The following is a 26,872-nucleotide window of genomic DNA, read 5'->3' on the forward strand; positions in this document are numbered from 1 at the left end:
ATAATATGAGTACTCTAAATCTATGGGGTTTGTTCATATTTGAACCACATAATACTGATGAATTTCTTAGTTATTTTTTATACTATAGCCAACACTCTAAAAAATGTTTGTTTTTTTTTTTTAGTTTGAAGCATTTATTTTTAAATCTCACCAAAACTTATCCACTAGGGAGTACTTACTTAAGGATCATAGTCATTGTTTCTTTTCGATCTTTTCCTTGGAAAGGTAGTGTACCAGTGAGCATCTCAAACTACAAAAAGGCAAAGAATCAGAGGTATTAGACAATAAGTATAAAATCTCAATGTCAGAAGGTAAGAAAGCATCATCTTAATTACAGCGAAATCTTCTGAAATTGCTATATAATAAAACAAGTGATTTATATTTTTACTATATTCATTACTGAACTTCTCAAAAAACCCCCTCCCCAAACCTTACCATTAACACACCAAAGGACCACCAGTCCGCACTCTGAGTATGACCTCGACGATTAACTACTTCTGGAGCCATATATTCCACAGTTCCACAAAAAGAATATGCCTTCTTTTCGTGGTCAATAGACTCTTTACTTAGGCCAAAATCTGCCAAAATAAATATCGAATTCATAAATATCCTACAATAATTTGCAAACATAAAGTTTAAATTTTGAGTTCCAATATTTACATTATTAAAAATTCTAATCCAAGATTTTAACACAATGTGTTGCTCATTATGTGTACCATGATCAATCTTAAAGGAAATTTATATAGAGAGTATTTATTCTCATTTTAATAAAATGAGAATTTTTACCTGTTAATTTGATGTGACCTTCTTCATCAAGAAGTATGCTGGAAAAAAAAAAAGACAAAGTCAGAAAATCTTTTCAAACCACTAGAGATTTATAGAAGCTAAAACCACATTCATTCTAAAATACTGCTTTAGGCAGTGAATAAGGCAAAGGTAAAGAAGGAAAGAAATTTTTTTTGGACACACACATATAACAAGCCCCAAAGGCAAAGCCTTATAAACTTCTATTAATGAGCCAGGGGCACTTGAAAACTATTCAGAAAAGAACCCAAACCTATATACTCTTCTACGTTGTTCTTTCTAATGCCTTTCTGCAGACGTGGTCTCACTAAACTCCCTAGTATTTGCAGAATAGACAGAGGGTCCACATATTTAAGTTGAATGTGATACAGTTGTCATTCTGGTCATTTTTTTCTTTTTTAAGCTGAGCCATCCTGCCACCTGTTGGCAGCTCAGTGGCTGCTCAGCTCGGGCTGGGAATCGAACCACTGTTGCTCAGAGCTCAAACTCTTGAGCAAGCTCTTAACCAACTGAGCCATTTGGCTGGCCCTTTCTGGTCATTTTTAACGCATCTAACTCAATCATTCTTTCCTAGCTTTTTTTCTGACGCAACCTACACAATCCTCTTCCCTTCAACACACCTTCCTCATCACACTGCTTGCTTTCATTGACCCATCCCTTCCCTGTACACATGCTCCAGTGCTTTCTCTTAGTAAACTGTGAGCTCCTAGAGTGTTTTATCTTATTTATCTTGTAGGTCAGTGCCTGGCCTAGCACAAATAAGAAATGTACGTTGAATGAATGAAACCAGTCTTCAAAGGGCCAATAAGCATTCCAAATAGTTTGGGCTTCTTCTCAAGGGCATTGAAGACTATAAAAGGTCTATATGCATGGAGGGTAGAGATAAGCATATCTGTAATTTCAGAAGACAATTTAGAGGGAAAAATAAAGGGTACTTAGTGATCTCTTAGATATGGGTTGTAATAAAGAAGAACAAATGGAGAAGACACTCAGGTTTCTGGCTTTAGCAGATACATGAGTGGAGAGTAACATCATTAATTAAGGAGATATAGAAAGGGGTAAGTACTAAGCTGTAAGCTAATAATTGTATTTCTGGATAGGTATTTTAGTATACTGACTTGAAAGATCAAGTAATAAACTGTTTCACTTATATGCAAAGCTATCCCATAATGTAGACATTTCCTTACTTTTATTTCTAACTAAAAAATGTGCAAGCCAAATTTCGTTATAATAAAATTTTACTATGTCAAAAATACTACCGATGTTCCTAGCCATCAATTCAACTATAATTACAATAAAGTTTACCACTGTGGGTAATTCAGTAGGGGCATATTTTTCAAGTCTCTTTATAACAAGTAACTTGTTATGAAAAAAACAAAACACACCAATCTTGATTATGCTTAATTACGAAGCAGATCAACACATCTAGGGAATATAGAGGGAATTACTAGGTATGGTGGAAATCACCCTCCCTTCTGTCTAATAAACACATGAAAGGCACTTCTAAAACCAAAACAAAACAAACCTCAAATCATTCTTGATAATTTTGAGAGAAAAAAGAAAACATTTGGGTAAAAGGGTATTACTTGTGCCTTCTAAATAAAGCATTCTTTTAAGATAACCATGCCCATCCTTTATCTTTTAAAGAAAAGGTCAACTGTATTACTCTCAATAAGCAAAGTTCCCTTTCAACTATTAATAATTATTTTTAGCTACATTTATTATAACAGAGTTCTAGTTTAAAAGTATCTGGAAAATCCCTTACAGTGCATAAAACAATTGGTCTAAAGACTTAAATTTCTTCCAAGTTCTATATAATGGTTTTTACTTGTATCATTTAACAATTAAGAGTTATTTTGATTTAATAGCATTGTCTAGACATGTATGTGAAAGATCTCACTCTAAACAATCTTACCTACATTTTATCTTATTCGACCTTTGAGACAGGGCCCATGCTTTAATCATAACTGTATGACCAATGTTAATACAACAGTCTACAATAAATACATTCAATTAAATGACATAAAACACTAACATATTTTTATTATGAACATTTAATCTTATGTTTATAGCAATTTTTTTCTTCTAAGAATTATATGCTTGAATATTTATTCTCACCAGGAATTATATCTTATGTAATAGTTAGAAATTGGGAAAATGATAAGAAAACCTCATTAATTATCTGGGAAATAGAAATAGAACCATATGAAACTTATCCAAAAACAAAATACATGAAAAACATAAAATGTGAAAGTATAACAATTTCTAAATGACCACTTAACAGGATTTCAAAGGAGTATTTCCTCTATTTTCTATTGTAATATATTATTTAAATTTTGCATGTAACATTTTAATGTAAGTAATATCCAAATTCTTGATAAAGATGATGGTTGTAAAACTCTGTGAATATACTAAAAATCATTGAATTTTACACTTTAAATAGTAAAGTGTATGGTATGTGAGTTACATCTCAATAAAGCTGCTTAAGGGGCCGGCCGAGTGGCTCAGTTGGTTGGGAGTGCGAGCTGAGCAGCAGGGTCACAGGTTCGACTCCGACATGGGCCAGTGAGCTGCGCCTGAGCTGAGCTGTTGCTGGGCTGCCAGCAGGTGGCGGGATGGCTCGGCTGGTGAGAGCACATGCTCCTACCACCCGCAACTGGGACTGAGCATGGCACCTTGAGCTGAGCGGCCGCGAGCTGCCGGACTGGACTTGGGGCTCAGCTAGCTGCGCCCTCCACAACTAAGATTGAAGGACACTGGCTTGGGTGCTCCCATTCCCCAGTTCCCCAACACTGTTCCCCTTTCCCAATTCCTCAATAAAATCTTTAAAAAAAATAAAAAAAAAATAATAAAGCTGCTTAAAAAAATTCTTGATGGAGCATGGCTCTTGTTTATGTCCTTAAAAAAGGAAAAATAAAAACTTTCTTACTCAAAGTGGTAAACGCTGCCAAATTAAAACACAGATGTGTATACAACTTAAATAATATTAGTGTCTTGATAACTGCTATTATCAAAGCAATGGGAATTTGCTCAATTTACACTTAAAATTTGAAATCATGTGGAGAACAAAATTTTCAGTAAATGGTATTTGGAGGAAAGCATTAGCTCTTTGCCATACTTCATACCAAAAAATTTCTAGACGTAGTTAAAATATAAAAAGAACCATAAAATTAGAAGAAAAATATCTGATCATGGGATTGGAAAAGACTTTCTAAGAATAAAAATCATGGAAGAAATCACAAAAGAAAAGATTCATAGATCTGACTAAGAAAAAACATACTTGTGAACGTTAAAATAACGAAGTTAAAATTAAAAGATGAACTAGAAAAATGTACTTGCAATATATGTCAAATGGTTAAATTCTTAATTTGTAAAGGTCTTTTACAAATAAATGGGGAAAAAATAAAATTCCAAAAGAAAAATGAGCAAAGGCCATGAACAGAAAAATCACCCAAAAATACAAATTCCAATAAACATATGAACATAGATTTCAACCTCATTAAAAATCAAAGAATGCAAATCAAAGCAAGATAACATTAACAGGAATTTTCATTAACAGATATTTAAAAGTATGAGAATACATAGTGTTAGCAGAAATGTGAAGCAGTCATGCTAATGCAATGCTTATGGTAGTTCTATGAAGTAATTTTATTTTTTATTACCTCCAAAATAATGATATTACATTGTATTCAACTTAGTAGCATGATTCCTTACTTTTCTGGTTTTAAGTCTCTATAGATTATTCCCAGGCTATGTAGATGGTCTAAAGCAAGTGCAAGCTCAGCCAAGTAGAATTTGACATCTTCTTCTGTGAACATCACCTAAAAATAAAATAAGTTTTTTGACTTTATTTTCTTTTTATATCTGTAATTTTTATTTAAAGTTCTGTCCTAGAGTTTAAATATTCAAAAAATTATAAATATGCTATTATATGTAGTTTTATCCACAATTTACTTATGAAAGAAATTTGCAATAATGATCAAATCATTCAACTAATCACTTACTAATGCTGAATAGGCACTGTGGGGTAAATCATTTTACATTTTGTTAAGTAATAACTATATGTAGATTGTGTCATGGCTGCCCTATCGCAGTAACCATCTTAGAAATGAAAACTAATTTTTAAAATGCATGCTGAATTTCCACTACTAATTCCTTAAGGATATCTTGCTAATATATTATTACTTCTGAAAAAACCCCCACTATAACTAAAAGAAGTAGGACAAAAGACAAAGACAGTTAATTAGTTTAAAGTTCTACTTTTAGAATAAATTCAAAACGTGGGAAAAGAAGTCTTTTTGGTTCTGATTCTTCAATGTAAGAATCTTGTGCCACTAGAGAAAATATGATAAACATAATATTGAAATATAACAAAGCTTTAGTTGAAACAGGATGAGTATAAATAGATTAAAAATAAAAATTATATACCTCTTTGGATAAGCGTGTAAACAAATCTCCTCCCCTGAGAAAATCCAAAATAAGATACAACTTCCCTTCAGTTTGAAAAGCTGAATGAAGAAATGAAAATTTTCGATTAATCCACCATAGTTTATTTTCTTAGGCTTACATTAGGTCAGTATTCACAAATGAATATTATTTTTAGCAAATTAATCATTTGTTATCATAGGTCCAAACTGATTTTTATTTAGAAGATAACCACCAGTTTCTCTTAGTTTCCATGTGGTAATGTTAAATGCAGTATTTCTTATTATGGAACCACTAGAACATTTGTTAGATTTTCTTCAGGCAACAGTCTTCCAGGAATACAATAGTTCTAAAACATGTGATCAAGAAGAAAAATTCCGAACAGAAAAAGACTTACTTAAACATGAAACTAAATACAAAAACCATGCCACTTAAGTACAGAAAAAATGTGGGTTGGGTAGCTTTAATTACACATAAAAAGAATCCCCACATGTTTACCCACTGAGAAAAAGCACATATGTCTTTGGGGAAAAGAAAGGTGATAAAAATTTCAGGACACTATGGATCTTTCTTATTTTTAAGTTGGGCTCACACATATAGACTATAAAATGCTGGTACATTATTATTTATTAATATAATAAAAATGATTATTATTACCTGTTCTTATGGCTACCCCTCAGAAACTATAACGTTTAAAAGAAACATAAGCTAAATGTGATTAAAAGCTTCTAAACTTTGTCTAAGAAATAATGGTTTAATTTCCACAGCTTTAGTCTATGTATCTGTTAAACACATATAAATATACACAAATACATATTTATATACATTAGTATACCTGAATGCACTCAAGGGAGTGGGGGATGAGGTGAAGGAATGAGGTGGGAGGTGGTTCATAACTTACTTACCATAATGCAACTTGACAATGAAAGGATGATTAACTTCTACCAAGATATCACGCTCCATTTTTGTCCGAACACGGTCTCGAACTATAAAATATTGCACATGTGGCTACATTGCAATAGCTTTCAGAGACAATCTTTAAAACAAAATATCTTTGGTGCCTATTTTAAATAAAATTTTGCTTATACGTATAAAAATGTGAATTTATATTTTTATACATATTACTCTTAAATTTTCAAAATTAATAACTATATATTTTTTACTAAACTATATAACCAGAAGAAATTATATATATTTATAAAATCTGTGCTTAAGTTAAAAAATAAATACAGAGAACATATTTGATATTGGCTTTAACATCAAATTTATAAGTATTTTAATCAAAATTATGAGAAATGGCCAAAAAAGAGCAACTTTTTAAAAACAAGGCATCCTAATATTAAAACACAAAAATGGAATAGCATTGTTTTGTACACCTGAAACTAATAATAATAAAAAAAAAGGAATAGGTTTCAATACCCCTATCAACCCTATCAACTCAATTCAACAAACATTCATTAAGCATCTGTGAAACATGGCAGATATGGGAAAGAATGGATATGCCCCAAAAGGTCTACTTTGAGGGAAAGAGAAGAGGGAGTGGGGAGGAAATACTGTGTGACAGTTGAAAGAGCGAAGGCTTTTTGGAGTTAGAAAGATCTGGACTCAGATCTGTGTAACCCTGAGCAAGTTACGTAACTCTCTGAGCCTCAGGTACTTGTCATCTACAAAATGCGGATACACCACTGTACCCTTGGGGGCTGTGTTAGCATTTGAGATAAGGTTTGTACATCCCAGATCCCAGTATATAAGAGAAATTCAATTAAATGGTAGCGATAGCACCATAAATATGATAGAGAAAATGATTTATTACCAACAATAAGTAGAACAGGAATTCAGAAAAGGGAAAGATCGGTTTTACTTGCATAGGAAGGCTAGAGGGAAGAGGTGGGGTTGGAGACTTGTAGAGCAGGGTTTAGATGGGTGGGAAGGGCTGGGCCTAGAGAAGAAAAGTCCAGGTATGGAGTACCAGCACAAGGAAGGACATGGAGGCATGCCTGATCAACGGGAAGGAACCACATCACTGTGGGAAGTGGGGAGGTGAAATAGGAAGGATCCAGACGCTTGACAATTCAGAATGCCAGGAAGAATTTATGTTTGACCCCATCGACAAAGCTCTCTTTTATCAACCAAACATTTCCTGAGAAAATTCTATGTGCCAGGCACTATGGGATAAATACAAATAAAATAATCTTCAAGAAGCTCATAATCTGGTGGGAAAGACAGACAAGTAAATAAATGATTAGAATACATTCTGAGATGTACTCTAATTGTGTTGGTAGCTCAATGGACATAAGAGGTGAAAATGATCATTCATTAAAGTTTTAATTTTTTTCTGTTGCGTAATAAAAAGGATAAAGCATAGATAAGTTCTATTTTTCAGGCTAGAGTGACTGAACGACTGTGCCAAAGATTAAATAGAAAGAATAGTAAAGAGAGTCTTTTGCGGGGGAGGGTAAGGACAGAAAGAAAGGTGAGCTGGTTCTCTTTTCAATGTAAGGTGACCACAGATATTTAAAACACAGAAATAAGACCTCTGGGAAAAATAAGCAAAGAAGCTTAAAAAAACCCAAAAACCCTATTTTTCATTCTATCAGTTTTTCACTTCCAACTGGGAGGTTTTGGTGCCAGTGACTGAAAATGGTCAAGCCAGGAATAGGAATAGATTGCTCTTGATGTCTATACAGCTCTTTGTAGCTGACTTGTCCAGTTGGTATATCAACCTCTGATTTCATTATCTTGTCCTATCAGTACAACTCTGGTATCTTATATCCAACAGGCCCTTTCTATTATTTATGTGAATGAGGTTCATCACCTAGGCCTGCTGATAATTCTGTCCCAGTCTAGCCCAAATCTGCCCTTTTCCCATTGCTACCCATACAATCTTTGAGTAGATTCCTGTTACCTTAAATTTCTACCTCTTTCAATAATTATACAAACCTTACACAGCTCATCATTTAATAATCACTTCTCTATTCAGAAGAAGCAAAATTATCCATCAATATTTACTGTATATCCCTCTGCTATTATTCTACCACAATGGGAGTCAAAAGCTATAGTTTGGTGGCCATACTAATATTAATAACTAGGTGAGTTACGTTGGTCAAATCCTTTTAGTGCTCAGGGACTTCCTGCTTCATTCTCTCTAAAATGAGAGGTGATTTCCTTTCTATTATGATTATCTTGTGAGATAGTTTCCTTATACGTAATGCTGATGAAACTTTGTTTAGTTGAAAATGAGCAGTGAGATTCACTCAAAAGAATTCCTTCATGTTGTCTGAGGTAGAACTGTGTAATAATTCTAATCTTGTTTCTTATACTTATGTAAAGACTAAGTGATAAATATAAATCATCCTATAATCAGGAATTTTGATTAGGATATCATGGGTCATAAAAAGGCATGTTTTATATTGGTTAAACTCTAAACTCTAAAATAGAATTTGTTTATACTGACTCATTTTGGTAAAGCAACTACATTATTCTGAAATAATTTTTCTTACATACTAATTATCAGATTTTGAACCCTCCTTGACTTGAACATAAGAGTGAACAAGAAGAAATGCTGTTTGTTTCTAGGACACTGTACTAAGAAACTGTCTTAAACAATGGTTTACAAAACCTTTTAAGCTCATAAACTACTTCATTAGGACAAAAATCCCCATAAACCCCACCTAATGCTATAGACTTCTATTTGACCACATTTATTGTATTAATAGGAACTTTAAAATGGAAGGAGACTTCTGGTTAAGCATGGATGTTTTACTTTCTTCTAAAACCCCAATGAAATGACAATAATGGAAAAATTATGCATAAACTCACAAGGACAGAACAGGAGAGGAAGTAGTAGCAGAAGATGATGAGTAAGTGGTAACTCACACAGCAGATCAGAGAAAGCTAAAATCTAAGCCTAAGAAAAGGAAGTCCGGTCGGTGAGTAATAAGCAAACTCTTGCCACAAAACTTTCCAATCAGCTTTTTGGTCCCTCACTCTTAAATGAAAGATAGCAAAGGACCCCCAAGCATTTGAGGAAAGGTTCTAAACATGAGAAACAGTTACCAGAATAAACAGGGAAAAAAAGGCATAAAGGGAAAGAGAGACAATATAAAAAACAAAAGAAAACTTAAAAATCAACCTTGTAATTTATATCCACTGAGAGAGCAAAGACCACATGGCACCCATGAAATAAGAAGCTTTAAAAGAGGTATGGGAGAAGGAATCAGTATCTTCAACAAATAAACTACAAAGGAAAAAAAAAAGAAATGGAGACAGAAATCATAGATTAAAAGTCATAAAGAGATTTCAACCAATTACAAAATGTAGACCATATATGGATCCCGATTCAAACAAACTGCTGAAAGAAAATGAATTATAAAATAGGAACAACTGGAAATTTGAACACTGATTGGATATCTGTATATTGATTTTTAGGTATATGATAGAGTTGTATTATTTCTTTTAAGATACATACTAAAATATTTATGGAAGAAATTATACAATGTCTAGGATTTGCTTTAAAATATCAAGTGGGAAAGGGGCAGAACACAGATAAAAAGACTGATCATGAGTTGAAAAATGTTGAAGCAGAGAGAAGAGCATACGGGGGTTCTCTATAGTCTTCTGTTTCTTTCTGTAAATGTTTGACACTTTCCATAATACAAAATTTTTTTAAAAAATGGAATAATTAGAGAACAAGGAAAATCTAGGAAATTAAAAAATATGGTAGAAACAAAAAGGTCAATAGAAGAGTTGGAATACTTTCCCAAAACTGAAGAAATGAGTTTCTAGATTGAAAGAGACTATTCCATACCTAGTGAGATGAATTTAAAAAACCCACAATAAGAAATACCACTATAGGGCCGGCCGAGTGGCGTGATGGTTAAGAACTCGCTTGGGATGCCAGAGGGCCCCGGTTCGGATCCCACATATGAGGGCCAGTGACACTGCCCTCCACAGCTAAGATGCTGAACAACAGCTCAACCTGGAGCTGGGCTGCCATGAGTCGCCGGCGACGGCGTGGGCTGCAGTCCCTGTGGCAGTGGATTGCCATGGGCTACCGTGTGTGGCCAGCAGCCAGCGTGAGCGGCCAGCAGCTGCAGTGAGCGGCCGTCCAGAAGCCGGCGACTGATCTGCCTCGCCAGAGAAGAGCGCAATGATGGTGCCAACTTGGGCCAGTGAAGCAACATCCTCCACAACTAGATTGAAGAACAAAACAACAGCAACTTGTCTGTTCCCCTTCCCCCAACTCCCCAGCACTGTTCCCATCCCCCCAATTCCCCAATAAAACAAAAAATCTTTAAAAAAAAAAAAAAGAAATACCACTATACAAATTACAGAACATCAGGGATAAAGAGTAGATTGATTTTAAAGCCTTCCAAAGTGGCAAAGCAGCTTACACACAAAGGACTGGGAATCAGAATGCAATAAACTTCATAATTGCAACACAGGAAACTGAAAGACAATGGAGAAAATGCCTTCAAATATCTGAAGGAAAATTATTTCTGACTTAGAATTTCACGCCCAGCCAAATTATAAATTATGTGCGGGGGGCAGAATAAAGGCATTTCAGACAAGCAAGGTCACAGAAATTTACCATCCATCCGTCCTTTCTGAGGTAGCTACTAGAAGATGTGTTCCACCAAAACTAGAAAGTAAACTAAGAAAAAGGTAAATACAGGATTTAGGAAAGGAGATCGAATACAGCAAAGATGTGAAGGAAATGTGACTCCAGTACACTATCTGGCTCAGCTAGGAACAATTTTCATAAAGCTGTAATAATGAAACCAGTTTTTATTAAAGCTGTAATAATGAAAACAAAACATGAAAAGGGAAATTGTGTGTGGGTAGTATAAGAGAACTAAATCCTAATATTCCACATTAGGAAGTCAATAGATTATGTCTCCAAATGAAAACAATTAAACAATCGCAATATAAGAGTACTGAATGGGAAGGTAAATGGCAGCAGCTACAGAGATGAAAGTCATTGTCTCTGGGGGTCAAGAATCAGGACAGGGAGGAGGCGAGGTAAAACACTGCTGTTTTATAAGGCTCCATACACATAATACTTGGACAAAAATAAAAACGAAATTTATGTACACATTAAGAATTATCCAGCAGCCTACAATTCCTATAAGTCAAATATTTTCACTTTTCTATGATCTCTTTTACAGCTTATATCTATGTAATTTTACATATGTATGGTAGCCAAATCTGTTATAATGGTATGTATATATATATATATATATATATATATATTTTTTTTTTTAGCTGAGCCATCCTGCCACCTGTTGGCAGCTCAGCGGCTGCTCAGCTCGGGCTGGGACTCGAACTGCTGTTGCTCAGAGCTCAAACTCTTGAGCGAGCTCTTAACCAACTGAGCCACTCGGCCGGTCCAATATATTTTTAATTAAGTTCATTTTTGTGATTATACCTGAAGTGTTTTATTTAAATAATAGCCTATTTAGTGGTATCCCATAATTTTCTAAACATTCCTCTATTTCTCAATATTTATGTGACTTCTAAATTCTCAATATTGTAAATAATGTTACAACAAGAATTTTCAAGTGCATAAACTCCTTCTTGAGATTACTTCCTCAGGCTAATTTAGCAGCAAAAATGGCTCTTTGTGCTTATTGCAAAACTGCTTTCCAATTTATGTTGCCATCATATAAAATAACTCATTTTATATGCATTTATTTATCAGCAAAATAGAACATTTTTCCAAAGAGTATTTCTTTTAGTCTCTTGCATAAAATTTATTCTGAAATCCTTTAGGTGGAGGCTGTAATGTTATTTCTTAGGAACTCTTAACTCAATCATTCCTTTTACATTTATAAGTTGAAATTCTACTGTAAGGAAGTGCTTTCTGCTGTTCCCCATTAATTAATTTATGGATTAACTCATGGATTCTTATTTTACTCAGTGGGTTGTAATCTATCACTATCACTATTTATTGAAATGTTCAAATTGTCCTAGATTTGGCTAGAAAGAGCCCTTTAATCAATTCCTTATATTAATATTTTGTAATATTTGAGGCAAACAATTTCCTGATTTCCTATTCATAGTATTTTTCATTATACGAAAGACTAAAATTTATTGCATTGTCAATTTGTTTGTGATTTGCTCAATATCTCTTCACAAATTTTCTAGATGTGAGAAGTTGTAAAATTCAGCTCGATTGCTGTTTATTATGATATAGAGTTTAAAAGAAGACTAATTTTTTCCCCTGGTTGCTCAGGAGTATTTCAGATAAACTTTATGAAATCATTAGTTACCATATTTTCCCATGTATAAGATGCTCCCATGTATAAGACTCACCTTAATTTGGGGGCCCGAAATTTGAAAAAAAATGTATTACATAAAGTTATTGAACTCAAGTTTTATTCATTATAAAATTTATACAACTCCTCATCACTGTCAAAACTCCCAACCATTAGCTTGTCCTCATCTGTGTCTGATGACGAGTCACTGTCTTCATATATTGCCTCATCCTCAGTTCCATCTATGGCATTTGAAATCTACAACCACTGTAAAAGACGCACCCAGTTTTTAGACCCTAAATTTTTTGAAAAAAGGTGCGTCTTATACATGGGGGAATACGGTAAGTTCCCATTATTCTGTACACCTGCTTTGTCATACAGCACAGGAAATACTCAATATTTTTGTAACAAATACATTAAAATTTAATATATAATACTTTTGTACTGTTTTGTTACACTGATTTGTATGCCTCTATTACTCTCCCTAATAACACACTAAATTATTACTTTAAATAGGTTTTAAACCTAAGAGTTTGTTGCTTTCTCATTCTTCTTTTTTAGAATACTCTTTGAGGTGTATGCTTTTCAAATGAAATTTTGACTATTTCAAGGAAAATGCAACTAGAATCTTGAGGATATGGAGCTAATTAGATGGTTAGAGGAATATAGAGATTCTTAACAACAGTTAGCCTTCTCTAAAAGGAATTGGGAATTTGTTTCCTTTCCTTGTATCTTTTAGGTTTCTCAGAGTTTCATAATGAGTTCCATCTACAGTTTTATAACATGGAATTCATGAGTATAAAGTTACAGAAATAGTGATACAAAGTAGGGCACTAAGGATATAATTTAATTCCCTGGTCCTAGCAAGAATCAAATTGAGTAGTATTCCAGGGGTAGAGACTGGATAGGAAAGAAACAAATTACATTCAGGAAGGGAACAAGAGAATGGATATTTATAGAGGAAGGTGAAATTTCTTGGAATGATGATAATATCCAGAGTGAGTGACTAATTGGGAAGAATAACATCAGAAATAATAAGTGATCATCACCGAAGTTCTTCCCAGAATATTTAAGAAACTCTAGAAATTACAGGTACTTTGAAGAAGAAAATAATGATGTTAGGAATCAATACATAAAGCTACTAGAGGTTATGTGGTAAAATAAGTGATACTACTAAATAAAAGGAGGATTTAAAATCTATATACAATTTCTCGTAAATGACTGTTTACCTATAAGAGCCAAATCCTACATTAGGTTTCTTCAAAATCAGAGGCTTGGAATAAAAACTTATTTGGAGACCAGATGTCAAGAGGACAAAGTCCTTAGAATAAAAACTACTTTGCATCCCGGAAAACAGTAAGTTTTTGAAACATTAAAATAATTATATTAATTTGAAGATGAATCAAACCCAGTTTTAATCTTCTAAACTTCTACTTGCCTAAAGCCCAAGATGAATTGATACTTCTTTTATAACATGGCAAGTCCAGTTCTCACTAGTCTTGATTCCTAGACCAGTAGGAAAAATTCACGAAAAGAAAGTCTAAATTTAAAGATGGTAACAGGAACAGATTCAGAAAGCAAGTGGCCTAGATGTCACATGAGGTCCATTGAAATCTGTCAGTTTGTTTATATTACATGAACATTACAAACAGTAACAGCACTTACCTTTCAGTGTGGCCTTCTTCAATACTTTCATGGCGTAAAGCTGTCTAGCATCAGAGCCTGAGATTTTTTTGACTAAGAAAACCTGTATTTAAATAAGGGAAAATAAGTTTTACGAAGTATCAAAACTATATATACCATTGTTAAAATAAGACTCCTGCTATAATATAGTTTATTATCAGAAAGATTCTGATACATTGTAGATCAACTATTTTCCTTAAAATGTATCAATTATAAATACAATGAGTTGTATACAGTGGTTGTAACTTGGGGTGTCAATATAAGTGAATACATTTCTTTATTTTTGTTGTTTGCCAATTCCTAAAGAATTGTAACATATATGTAACATATAAGACAGAAACAAATCTTTAAATTATGTAGCAATTAGAGAAAAATCTAACCTTTTTAAAGTACAACACAGGTGGTGATTGCTTTGCTTTTTAACAAAACAAAAATTCTTCTGATTCCATAAAAATTATTATACAGGAGTTCCCCTTGACTACAATTTTCTGTTACTATAATTATTCACTGATGAATGGTCTTTTCTATATATGAGAACTGTACATAGGTTTATTTCTACTGGGCAGAACAATTTAAAACACACTGACGAAGCCTATTCACAAATATTTAATGTAACTTAAGAACTCCTACTCCCCAGCTTTAAAAATCAAATGATCACATATACCTAAATATGAAGAACATGATTCTCAGGTATGCTATTGAGCATCTTGGTTTTCCAAATATTTTTTAGCTCCTTTCGACAAATAGTGTGGGATTTATAAAAAACAAATAAAGCCTGCTCTAAGTAATTCATGGTCACACTACAACATGGCTAATAGAAAACTATCAATAAATCTCTTCTACTCATTTTGACCATTAGTTTCATGATCTTTTCCATCAAACCTTGAAACAGACCCACTAAATGTACCTGAATTTCAACTCTTTTTCTCCTACCCATTCTTTCCTAGCAGTGTGATTCAGCTGCCACAGATGGGGAAGAAGAGACACAATTACGATCAAGAATTAACTTTAGGGTCAGCTCTCCATTATCTGCCAGGCTATGAGCACAAAATCAAAAACCTATTCTAGGGTAAGGCAGAGTTCCTCACTTGGAGAAACTGTGCCAAAGGCACTGGGGCAGTGACCTCAAGTCAAGTGAAGAGCACCAGCACTTGCAGTGAAACCCTGATGCAGGGTGAGTTCTTCTCCCCAAATCACGCCCTCCTTGTTCCCTTCACTGTTCCCCACCCTTTAGTTCCTTTCAGCCAGTTAGCAGTGAGCCAACCTAAGGAGACAAAAGCATTCTTAATGAGGGTGGTTCCTAAGGATGGAATGATGTTTAAATGCTAAAGGTTATCAGAGATTATTAATATTTTTGAACAGAAATAAATTCTAATTAGGTGGAGGTAATTAGGATTTAGCTGATATTTATTCATTCTTAAGATTCCCCAAGCTTGTTTGAGCCATTCTACAAGAAATATTCTCCTTGTGGATTCCAAACTTTCTTCACCCTTCTTTGAAAGCACACTCTTAACAATTTTTAGCACTTCTTTGTTGTAAAGGACCTTCACAAGCATTTTTAATACATCAGTATAATTTTGGGAGGCAGGCCTACTAAGTAATGCCTATTCTATAGCTGCCCAAGCTAGGGCTTAGAGAGGTTCAACAATCTGTTTAGTGTCACAGTGGAGGTACTGGGACAAGAACCCAGCCAGTCACCAAGCTGTGTGTTCCTGCTCAGGGTGCTCTTCTTACTCTGGTGCCTTTGGCTGATCACCAGTCAAACATAGCAAGAGCAGCCGCAGTCCCAGATGCCATCGGATCTTCCCAACCAGAGCATTTCTGACCTTTCGAACTCCCCCATGATGCTATTTTAGGCTCTGACAGGTCATCCCTGTTTTCTTGGCTTGGATTGGCTTTTCAGGATGAGTAAGAAAGGAGACACCCTATTTTTACTGTTTGCTATTTATAGTAAGGTATTTAAAGAAATAAAGGGAGAAGCATGCTAACTCCTGAAAACTTAAATGTTGTGTTCCCTGAAAATCTAATGTATAGAAATAAACCCATCTATATACCTTGCATGATAATACAATTTCATAGTAGATGTTATGTGCTTGGCCTTATATAATTTAATTCTCGCTACTACCCTGTGAGGTCTATTATTTACTCATTAATTCTTTCCAGAATTATATGCTAAGTATTGTGCTACCAGTTCAATGCTGAGACATGGTACAAGGCATGGCCGCTGCACTCATAGAACATATAGCCTAGTGGGGGAAAGAGCCAGTAAACAAATAGTTATACAAATGAAAAACTGCAGTTGTGAGTGTTGTGAAGATGAGGTACATAATGTTCTGAGAGAGTAAAATCGAGGAATATGACCTAGTCAGGATGGTAGGGAAGACTTTGGGATGATAAGCATGACAGGAGCTAACCAGATGAGGAAGGCATGGGGGTAGGGTGGAGTATTTCAGGCAAACGGGAAAGCATGTGCAAAGGCTTTCTAGCGGGATGGAGCCTGGTGCTAAGGGACTGAAAAAGAAGACCTATGTGGCCAGAACACCGTTAGTAAAAAGTATATAAAGCGATGTTGAGGTAGCCAGTGTCCCGGACCTAGGGGCTCCTCGGCCATCTTAAGAATTTGTCTTTAGGGCCAGCCGAGTGGCGCGTTGGTTAAGAGCTGGCTTGGGACGCCAGAGGGTCCCGGTTCGGATCCCACATATGAGGGCCAGTGACACTGCCCTCTACAGCTAAGATGCTGAACAACAGCTCAACCTGGAGCTGGGCTGCCGTGAGTCACCGGCGACGGCATAGGCTGCAGCCCCTGTGGCAGTGGGTTGCCATGGGCTACCGTGTGTAGCCAGCAGCCAGCGTGAGCGGCCAGCAGCCGCAGTGAGCAGCCATCCAGAAGCCGGCGACTGATCTGCCTCGCCCGGGAAGAGTGCAATGATGGTGCCAACTTGGGCCAGTGAAGCAACGTCCTCCACAACTAGACTGAAGAACAAAAGGACAGCAACTTGTCTGTTCCACTTCCCCCAATTCCCCAGCGCTGTTCCCATCCCCCAATTCCCCAATAAAAATCTTTAAAAATAGAATGTCTTTATCCTAAAAGCAAAGAGAGGCTAATAAAGGGTTAAGGGGGTGGAGCATAAGATTAGCTCAAGTTGGCTGCCTGTAAGTAATGGCCTGAGGAAACAATAAATTTGGGAAGTCCCCGTTAGGAGCCTCCTCCAAATGCTGGCGAGGCAGTGGAGAAGGAGAAGACAGGCATGATTTGAGAAATCTTTACTAAATCAACAGGACTTGCTGACAGATCAGATCAGTGGTGGGGGGTGTGGGGCGAGACAAGGGGAGGACTAAAAGGATTTATCATGAATGCCTCCCAAGTGTCTGGCTTGCTTAACTGGATGCCATTCATAGTGACAGAGAAAAATGAAACAGGATAGGTTGGGGGTTAGGGGAACATCATCAATTTGGTCTTAGACATGTTGAGTTTAAACTGCCTTTGAAACATGTGAAGAGAAAAAATAAGCAGCTGTACACAAAGTTCAGAACTTGGGGGCACGATCTAGATTGGAGCTATAAATCTGTTACATTGGCTGTATAGGGGTTATAATTAAGATAGTGGGAACAGAGAACATAATTAGTACGAAGTATAGAGTAAGGAGGAGGCAGCCTAGACTGGAACCTTGAGGAACTTCAATACTTAATGACTGACTAGAAGAGAAAAATGAGGCTCCAAGAGGTTAAATAACTTGCTCAAGCACACATAGCAAGCAAGTACAATAAAAAAAATTGTCAAACATATGGTGATGGAAGGAGAGCTGACTCTGTGTGGTGAACACAAAATGTGATACACAGATGATGTACTACAGAATCGTACACTTGAAACCTATGTAATTTTACTTACTATTGTCACCCCAATAAATTTTAATTAAAGAAAAATTTAATCCAAGTCTGGCTGACCTAGAGTCCAAACTTACAACTGTTATGTTCTGCTGGCTACTTATTATATTTAGATGAAAAGCAACACTTTGGGTTTGAAAGAGGTTAACAGCTATAACAAGTTACCCAGGTTAGCGAAGAATTGCTAACTAGTTCCATTAAAATACACAAGAGAGCTTCAACTGGTATTGTTTTGAAGCTTGCAAAATATGAAATCTTCAAATGTTTCCTCACAGAGAGGTGGTAAAGGAAGCACTGCAAAATGCAAGTTGAATGCAACCTCTGAATTTTCCTCTTGCTGAGAAATGGACTAGATAGATCAAGTAGTAGTAATTTTAATGTGGTACTTCTCAAAATGAAGTACAGGAAGTGTTCCTCTAGTGTGTGGCAGGGGGACAAGAAATACTTGAAAGAAAAGATATTACATTTGCTGGAGCAATTTTTAGTTGGTGGCTTTGGGAAATATTTTTTGATATACAAAACAAACATGGATGTCAATGATAGAAGACACCCTTTGCATTCATTTTAAAGATAAAAATCCCCCAAATTTCATACCTGTAGTGGTAATCCCCCATCCCAGTTCTTTGGAAGTGCCCATTCACTTTCTGCTGGTATTAGGGATACTCTGGAGGAAAGCCTGAGATGCACTGTTATAATGTACGAAGTATGATCAAACAATACGGTGAATGCTTAAATTAAAAAAAATACAGTAAAAGACACACTCCATTAATCCCCCTCAAAATACACCCCCTCATTTCAAACACACTTATCCCATTGTTCTTGCCACTTGCTGAAGCAGTTCTGGAAGTCCTCTTTCGTGAGTGCCTTTAGTTGTGCTGTCGTGGCTGCCTCGAAGTTCTGAATCATTCTGACTTTGAGGAAGAGCCAGAAGTTGCATGGTGCCAGGTCCAGTGAATAAGGTGGATGAGGACACACCGTAATGTTTTTATCTCACAGCAATTGCCGTATATCAGAAGCGATGTGTGACACGGGGTGTTTGTTGTCATGATGGAGGATGACTTATGATGAACTTTAAAACACACCTCTCAACTGTAGCTTACACTCAGCTGACTGCACTGAACAAGTTGAAACTTGTGACACACTGTTACTAAGGTTTGACACGCCGCTTCTCATATTGAAAATCCCTGTCTTTCCGTTGGATGGCACTCAGCAGCAGCATTCACCATATTTTGTGATCACAATGGAAAGGCGCCATGTCACACATCACTTTTGGTACAATTTCTGTCAAATAAAAATATTACTGTGTCCTCATCCAACTTATTCACCGGATCTGGCACCGTGTGGCTTCTGGCTATTCCCCAAATTCAAAATGACCATGAAAGGAAAACATTTTGAATCGATTCAGGACATCGAGGCAGCCACAACAGTGTAACTAAAGACACTCACGAAAGAGGACTTCCAGAACTGCTTCAGAAAGTGGCAAGAACGGTGGGATAAGTGTGTTTAAAGCAAGGGGGAGCATTTTAAGGGGGATTAATGGCAATGTGTCTTTTACACATAAATTTTTTTTAAATTTAAACATTCACCATATTGTTTGATCATACCTAAGATAACCTTCCAACTCTACACGAGGACTCAAAAAGAGGCCAGGCTATCAAGGGAATATTTTGTGACTTTTAATCATTGAAGAAGTGCAATTAGAGAGGTCACATGGTCTTGAAGATAAAATGATTATGACGTGAATAGTGCCAATTTATGAAAGTTTTCAGTGTACTTTTGAATGACTTTAATAACTTTCCCACACTTACTAATAGTGAGAAATGTAAAAACACAGGAAATACTGCTTGTAGGGAGATCAGTAGTATTTCATAAAATATTTCTGTTCTCCATCTGTATGTAGTATATACGAATTCCAAAAATCAACTTTTTAAAAAGCACAGACTCATGACTTACCTTTCCAAATGATCCCTGCCCTAATACTTTTAAAAGTTCAAACTGGGAAGGATCTGCCTTTTCATGGCCTTCCTTTACATGATGCGTGATTGCGATTTCTTTGATACTGCCTTCTTCCTGTTGATGCAAATACAAAAGGAGAAAACTGAGTTAGAGCTACTTGAACCAGCTATACATCAAGCAATATAAATTTAGTGTATCATATTAGAAATTCTCAAATTAACATATACAAACCACCTTTACTGACCCATTAAGTAACAGAAAACACATGCCCAGCAAATATACCTTCAAGTTGAATGTTAGAGACAGAATACCAGCCTACCACATAGGCCCATTTAACTTCTACATAACATTAGCACTGAGTATTCCCAAGTCTTCATTCTTCCTATTGGAGATAATTAGAATAAACAGGTTTCATGGGGTGAGGGCAGAGAGTGTATAAAAGTCTGAAAAGTAATCTGCTGTGTTCTGACATGTGGTTGCGTTTAGGTAGAACTAATCCTATACACACAAAAAAAAACCCGTTTACTGGGGAGAGAGGTTGAAAAATATTCTGGGGTAACAGGGGAGACTTCTACTCTCAGGAAGGCCATTTGAATTAGTATGCTGAAATTTATTCTGTTTGAAATATCTAAGTTGTGATCTATTTCTAGGACTACATGAGATCTGAGAGAGGAAAAACGAATAATTTTAGAACTGTAAAAGAAAATAACTTCGATATTTGGATAGAGGATTAGACACAGAAAAAAAAAAGACTATTCAGCATGATGAAATAGTGGAAGGTCTCGGGGTTAAGAGAAGGATTTTTAAAGATAGTGGATGCTTCAGTATATCTGAGGAAAAGTTATCAGAAGAAGAGAAAGGTTGAAAATATGTCAGTATACAGAGAATTTCAACTACTTATTCACCATGTGATCATCAGATCAAATACACCTTATTTAATCACGGCAAATACTATATGTTACAGCCCAAACTACAATAAAACAAAGCCCAACAAAACCAGAAACATAAGCCTGTCAAAGACTCTTTTCTTCTTTTTGCCTACAATATTATTTTTTCTAGTACACATAAGTACTCTTAGTAGAATCTAAATGTCTTACACAAACATAAACAATTATTTCTATTACTATTTTATTCCATATAAATGTTTGAGGTCAATTAACATTTTCTGAGACACTCACAGAATGTTGGCAATATAGGGAATTACAAAAATTTCTCAGAAAGATATAGCAAGGTATCCTAATGTTGTGGCTTTTGAAAATGAGTCGTGAAAGGAAAAAAAAAACTCCTGTAAGAGGACAAAAAAGAAAACCAGGCCCACCAATTTACTCTGTAAGACAGAAGCTGTAGTTTGGAGGTTGTCCTACTACTTAGGCAGCTTAATCATTTTGGACTCTCTTGGAACTTTGGCAACAATAAAACATGGTTTAGTCCTTTATTTTGTAACGTCACATGCATTATCTCCTTTATTCTCACAGCAATCCTGTACAGTAGGCATTAGGGTAGAATCAAGCATTAGCTGAGTCCAAGATTCTACACCCTTCTGGGGCACCCCTTTCCTCCAAATGAGACCAATGGATAAGGGCTTGAGAGTGACAGTTGTTCGTGACTACATTAGGAAAGGCAGGAAGCAAATCAGCAAAATCTTTTTAAAAACTTTCAAAGAACAATGTATATGTGTGATTGATCAAGTAAGATTTAGAGTAAAATCCAGCAAATATTTATTAAGCACCTAGCATGTATCAAGCCTGGGTGAGGTGCTTTTACACCTTTTATCTTACATTTATACTTCACGACAAATCTGAGTACATACCAGTGTTAGAGAGGGCTGATAATACAGTGGAGTACACCCCAAAGCAAGCAAAAATATTTCAGAATTCTCTACAGACTCCTACATTCACCACTAGAAATTTGACAGATCTTTTAAAGACAAAGGGGTTTGAATACTCTATGGTCTGAAGTTTAAGGAGATTAAGATCACAAGCCAGTAACTGGCAGGCTTAGGGCTCTATCCCAGGTCTCCAGACCTCTAATGACTTCTAAAACAAAGGTCTTGGTGGTTCTCCATCAAAGAGCAATGACAGGAAAATACAAACTTATTCCCCTGGTCTTTTTAACTGGTCTGTACCTCTTGGGTCAGTTAGCTAAACTGATTAGAGAAGTTTAGCTGAACTTTTGGTGGCACATCCTTATCAGTAAAAAAAAAAATCAGCATACACCCAATATTTGTATACTTACTGGCTTATGAATTATATACATGTTCTTTTCGTACTATTAAATTATATATACTGGGCCAGCTGAGTGGCGCGTTGTTTAAGAGTTGGCTTGGGACGCCAGCTCTAAGCAGCAGGGTCCCAGTTTGGATCCCACATATGAGGGCCAGTGACGCCGCACCCTCTACAGCTAAGATGGTGAACAACAGCTCAACCTGGAGCTGGGCTGCCGTGAGTCGCTGGCAACGGTGTAAACTGCAGTGGGGCTGGCCAGCAGCTGTTGTGAACTCTTGTGAGCTGCCGTAAGCGGCCGTCCAATCGCCTGCAAGCGACTGCCTCACCCAGGAAGAGTGCAATGATAATACCAACATGGGCCAGTGAAGCGACGTTCCTCCACAACTAGACTGAAGAACCAAAGGACAGCAACTTGTCTGTTTCCCTTCCCCGATTCCCCAAGAAAATCTTAAAAAAATTATATATACATTATACATGGAAATGAAACTATAAAGAAGTTCTCCTCTTTCTTTTCTGTACTCCAAAGAGCTATCACATCCCACCTTGAAGTCTAGTGGATTACTGACTTGAACTCATGAGGCCAAGTTCATGGGTTGGATTCCAGCATTTGCCAGGTAGCCTTCTATGGAAAAAAAACTATCTGTTCAAGAGCCTAACTGGAATCTAATGGCCATTTATGCCCGTAAATCATGAGGCTGTAAAGAATTATACTCTGTAACATTCTATATGCTTCACCACTTTTCTTTCTTGGATAAGTGGGATGTGACTTATTAGGCTGTAATATTTTATCATCTTTTATTTCATAGCAAATGCCTACTACAATTGTCACAAATAAATGCAACACAGGCAGGAAAGGATCACTGGATTATAAATGTTCTGCATTTTGTAGCAGGCATTCAGGATTAAGTCTTACTCCCATAGTGTGAGCCACCATCAGGCCATGGATCTCAAAATAATAGCAGTTACTATTCAAGAAAGATTTCATCTTTGATGTCTACCTTTCCTTTCCTCTCGTGTCAAACAAGTTACTAAAATCCCTTTGATTCTTTCATTCATTAAACATATACTAAAACGCCTGCTATGTATCAAGCATGTGGTACTGCGAATACCTTTCATTCTTTCTTTTTTTATTTCCAATAGCATCATCCAGGTACAATCCTTCATTATCTTTCTTGTGGAAAATTGAAACTAGCTTGGTTACTCATAATGCTCTTTTCTGCCACTGCCGATCCAATTTGTCCTCCTGACAAATTCATTTTCTGAATGTAGACATCTGGTCATTATGACCAGACTGCTGAGCAACTCCAAGTTTTTCCAAATTAAATGTACTGCTTCACCTTGGCATTTGAGGCCCTCTGCAATATGGCCTCTACCACTTTTCCAGTATTATCTCCCAATGTCTCCTTACACGTTGCCTGTCAACCTGGGTTACTTCCTGTTCTCTAACTTTTTTGTTTTTAAAATCAAAGTAATACATACATGCACATGGGTATCAAATCAAACAGTGACAGAATGGCTTATGATGAAAAATAAGTCTCTTCTCACCTCCATACATAGGCTTTTAAAAAAAATTAGTTCATTTGGCACTTATTTTGATTATTTCTTAGTTTGTTAACTTTAAGACAATGCCTACCGATTTAAAATAAAGAAAGATGAGGGACTCATTTATATTATGTCCCTTCCAGTGTCTTTCTCCCACTATTTGATAATTATATTACTTTTACACCAACCTCTTTTCTATCAGTTTTGGATAGAATCCTTACTCATCACTTTGTAAAAGGAGGCTAATAGTACCCACATGTTCTTTCTCTCAAACTTCCCCCCACCTGCTGCTAGCTGTATGTTTACATTTTTATTATTAAGAAAATTAACATTCTCTCTTGTAACCACAACCAAATCCTTCATGCTCTCTTGAGACACAGCCTAATTGTAAAAGCTGGAAGTCTATGCAACAGCATCCACATTTTCATGACAATATATTGGTCAAATGCAGGCTAGGAAGTATATTATATTTCCTTTTATATGTGCCCATAACAGTGATTTCCAGGCCAACCCAAGGGGACTTAAAAGAAAAAAAATTCATCAAATGCTTAAATTCATGATACATTTTAACTCTGATTTCTATTTGTACCATGCATTTCTTGTCCAGTTTTTTATTTTTATTGTTTCTAACAGTCCTTCCCTGGGCCCCTTCCCCGCCCCCCCATTCTTGGGGGGCAGGGAGAGGTTAGTCTGACCATTATTCTTAATCTTTGCTTAGCCCTTAACTGTACTTTCCATTCTTCTGAAAGCCCTCGCTTGCCCTCCCATTGGGATTGGTTGTTCTCTAGGCTTTGCTGCACAGCTATTATCTTTGGGATATCTCCTTCCTGGTTGAATCCACTATTTTCAGTTTCCCATGTCTTTCTCTTTCTTAGATTAATTATTCCCTTGTAACTTCCTAAGAAAGGTGATGTGGAAGAAAACTTTCTGAACCTTGCACATCTGAAAATGTCTTTATTTTGTCTTCACATTTGTATAGTTTGGCTTGGTACCAAATCTAGAATAAAAACAATCTTGCCTCAGCACGTTGACACCACTGGTCCACCCTGGGCTGCTGAGACGGGTAATGCTAGCCTGATACACACTTTTTGGTAGGTGACCTTGTTTTTTTTTCCGGAAGCTTTAAGAATTTGCTCTGTCCTTGTACTTCTGAAATTCCATACTAGTGAGATAAATATAGGTCTTCTTTCCTTCAGAATGCTAGATGCTTGGTGAACCTTAATAATCTAAACCTGAATTTTTTCTTCTGAGGGAATTCTAGCATTTCTTTGATAATTTCCTTCTATCTACTTTCCAGGATTTCTCTTTTTGCAACTCAATTATTAGTTGGATATTGCATGTTTGGAATTGAATCCTTTATGTCACTTATCTTTTTTCTCCTATTTTCTGAAACTTCCTTGACTTTATTTTCCTACCCTCATACTGAATTTTTTTATTTTGGCAAATCTCATTTCTAAATACATTTTCAACTCCTCTTTTTTCTCAATGTTTCTTTTTTTCCCCAACACCACCTTCCTCCACTCCCTACCCGCTTCCCACCAAAATGAATGCAATCATTCCAAACTTCTTTGAAGATACCAACTGGAATTTTAAAAATCTTTTTCTAAATTGGGGCTCAGAGAGTAAAAAAATGTTCTTGAGGGTAGAGAGAAAAGATCAATGCTTATGGCCCAAGTTCCAAAAACTTGCCACTGTTTTATCCTCAACACATGTTTCCGTTCCTCCTAAGTTTAATTTTCACTTATTACATCAGCAAAGTATTTTCTATCTACTTTTATGTATATGTACAGTCATAGTAGCATAATAGGCAAAATATCCTTGGATGGTATCTTTTTTTTTCTTTTTAGCTGAGCCATCTTGCCACCTGTTGGCAGCTCAGCTGGGCCGGGAATCAAACCAGTGACCCTGTTGCTCAAGAGATCACATTCTTGAGCGAGCTCTTAACCAACTGAGCCACTCGGCTGGCCCCTTGGATGGTATCTTGATGCTCAGGTTGTGCTCAATGTCGCCAATTTTTCCAAGTTATGGGAGCATGAGTATTATAGAAATGAATCTGAGGTTCAGCTAGGACATACTAGTAATGCTTGGGCAATTGTGGACAATAGGAAAAATAGGAAAGCAACAATATGCTCTTCTAGCTCATACCTGGAATCCAATGAGATGAATGCAGAGAGGAATATCAAATTTCCGAAGACATTAATGACCCAAGGAAGACTGACACTTGCATATGACAAACATATCTGTGTCACTAAATTACCTGTTACTGAAATAAATCTGTCACATGAAAACACAGAACTGTAGTTTGACAGTTTGTAAAATGGTGTTTTTGCCTGTAAGTACATGGTAAAGCAACTATAATTTTATGGACAAAGAATTTTGTCAATCAAGTGGAGCATAGATATAAGTTATATCCATTATAATTACTCTGTGAGGCTCACATATTTTTACATTCTCTGGCACAACTTCATTTAAATGATACATGGATACCTGCCTATTCATTACCACACAAAAAAACTTATTTCGTGCATTTAAAACGTTACAATTATGTTTTTTCATTTTTACAAAGTCTATGTTTATTTGATGAGTAAAGGTCTAGTTGTAGGCAAAACTGTGAGGCTGGCAGCTGGTCTATATCACAACCACATATCATTTCTCTATACGCCCATCACTTTCAGACATTTGCCACCCCAAGCCTAGGTGCTCAATATCCTCAAGCTGTGTATTAGAATTCATTCAGTCATCCATTTAAACACTCATTTATTGAGCACCTAATACATGCCAAGTATTCTTCTAGGTGCCTGAGATATACACTAAATGAAACAGACAAAAATTTCTGCCATTTGGCGGAAAGACATAATAATAAAAATAATAATTCCTGTTAGAACATGATAAATACCATGGAAAAAAGATATTAACTTGGGTAACAAGGATCAGAAGTGCAGGGATGGACAGGAGGGTTTGCAATTTTAAATAAAAGTATGGGGTGGGGGCTTTACTGAAAAGGTGCTATTTGAATAAAGACCCTAAAGGAGGTGAGGGAGTCGACCACCTGGGGGAAGAGCATTCCAGGCAAAGGAACAAGCCCGCGCAAAGGCC

The 26,872-nt window shown here is 36.1% G+C and overlaps 1 protein-coding gene across 6 annotated transcripts in view; it reads right to left on the reverse strand.

Annotated features, from left to right (window-relative positions):
- The window catches only part of RPS6KA3 (ribosomal protein S6 kinase A3), a 111,182-nt gene that overhangs the window by 37,400 nt on the left and 46,910 nt on the right, over positions 1-26,872 (reverse strand). For all 6 annotated transcript variants that reach the window (XM_019666972.1, XM_019666937.1, XM_019666980.1 and 3 more), the window contains 8 exons: positions 20,007-20,123; positions 14,151-14,232; positions 6,135-6,215; positions 5,233-5,312; positions 4,519-4,625; positions 787-824; positions 436-578; positions 180-250 (listed from right to left, as the gene is read on the reverse strand). In XM_019666972.1, coding sequence (XP_019522517.1) covers positions 180-250; positions 436-578; positions 787-824; positions 4,519-4,625; positions 5,233-5,312; positions 6,135-6,215; positions 14,151-14,232; positions 20,007-20,123 — 719 coding nt within the window. The remainder of the gene's footprint in view (positions 1-179; positions 251-435; positions 579-786; positions 825-4,518; positions 4,626-5,232; positions 5,313-6,134; positions 6,216-14,150; positions 14,233-20,006; positions 20,124-26,872) is intronic.

This window comes from Hipposideros armiger, unplaced genomic scaffold, assembly GCF_001890085.2.
Source record: "Hipposideros armiger isolate ML-2016 unplaced genomic scaffold, ASM189008v1 scaffold_13, whole genome shotgun sequence".
Classification (NCBI taxonomy): domain Eukaryota; kingdom Metazoa; phylum Chordata; class Mammalia; order Chiroptera; family Hipposideridae; genus Hipposideros; species Hipposideros armiger.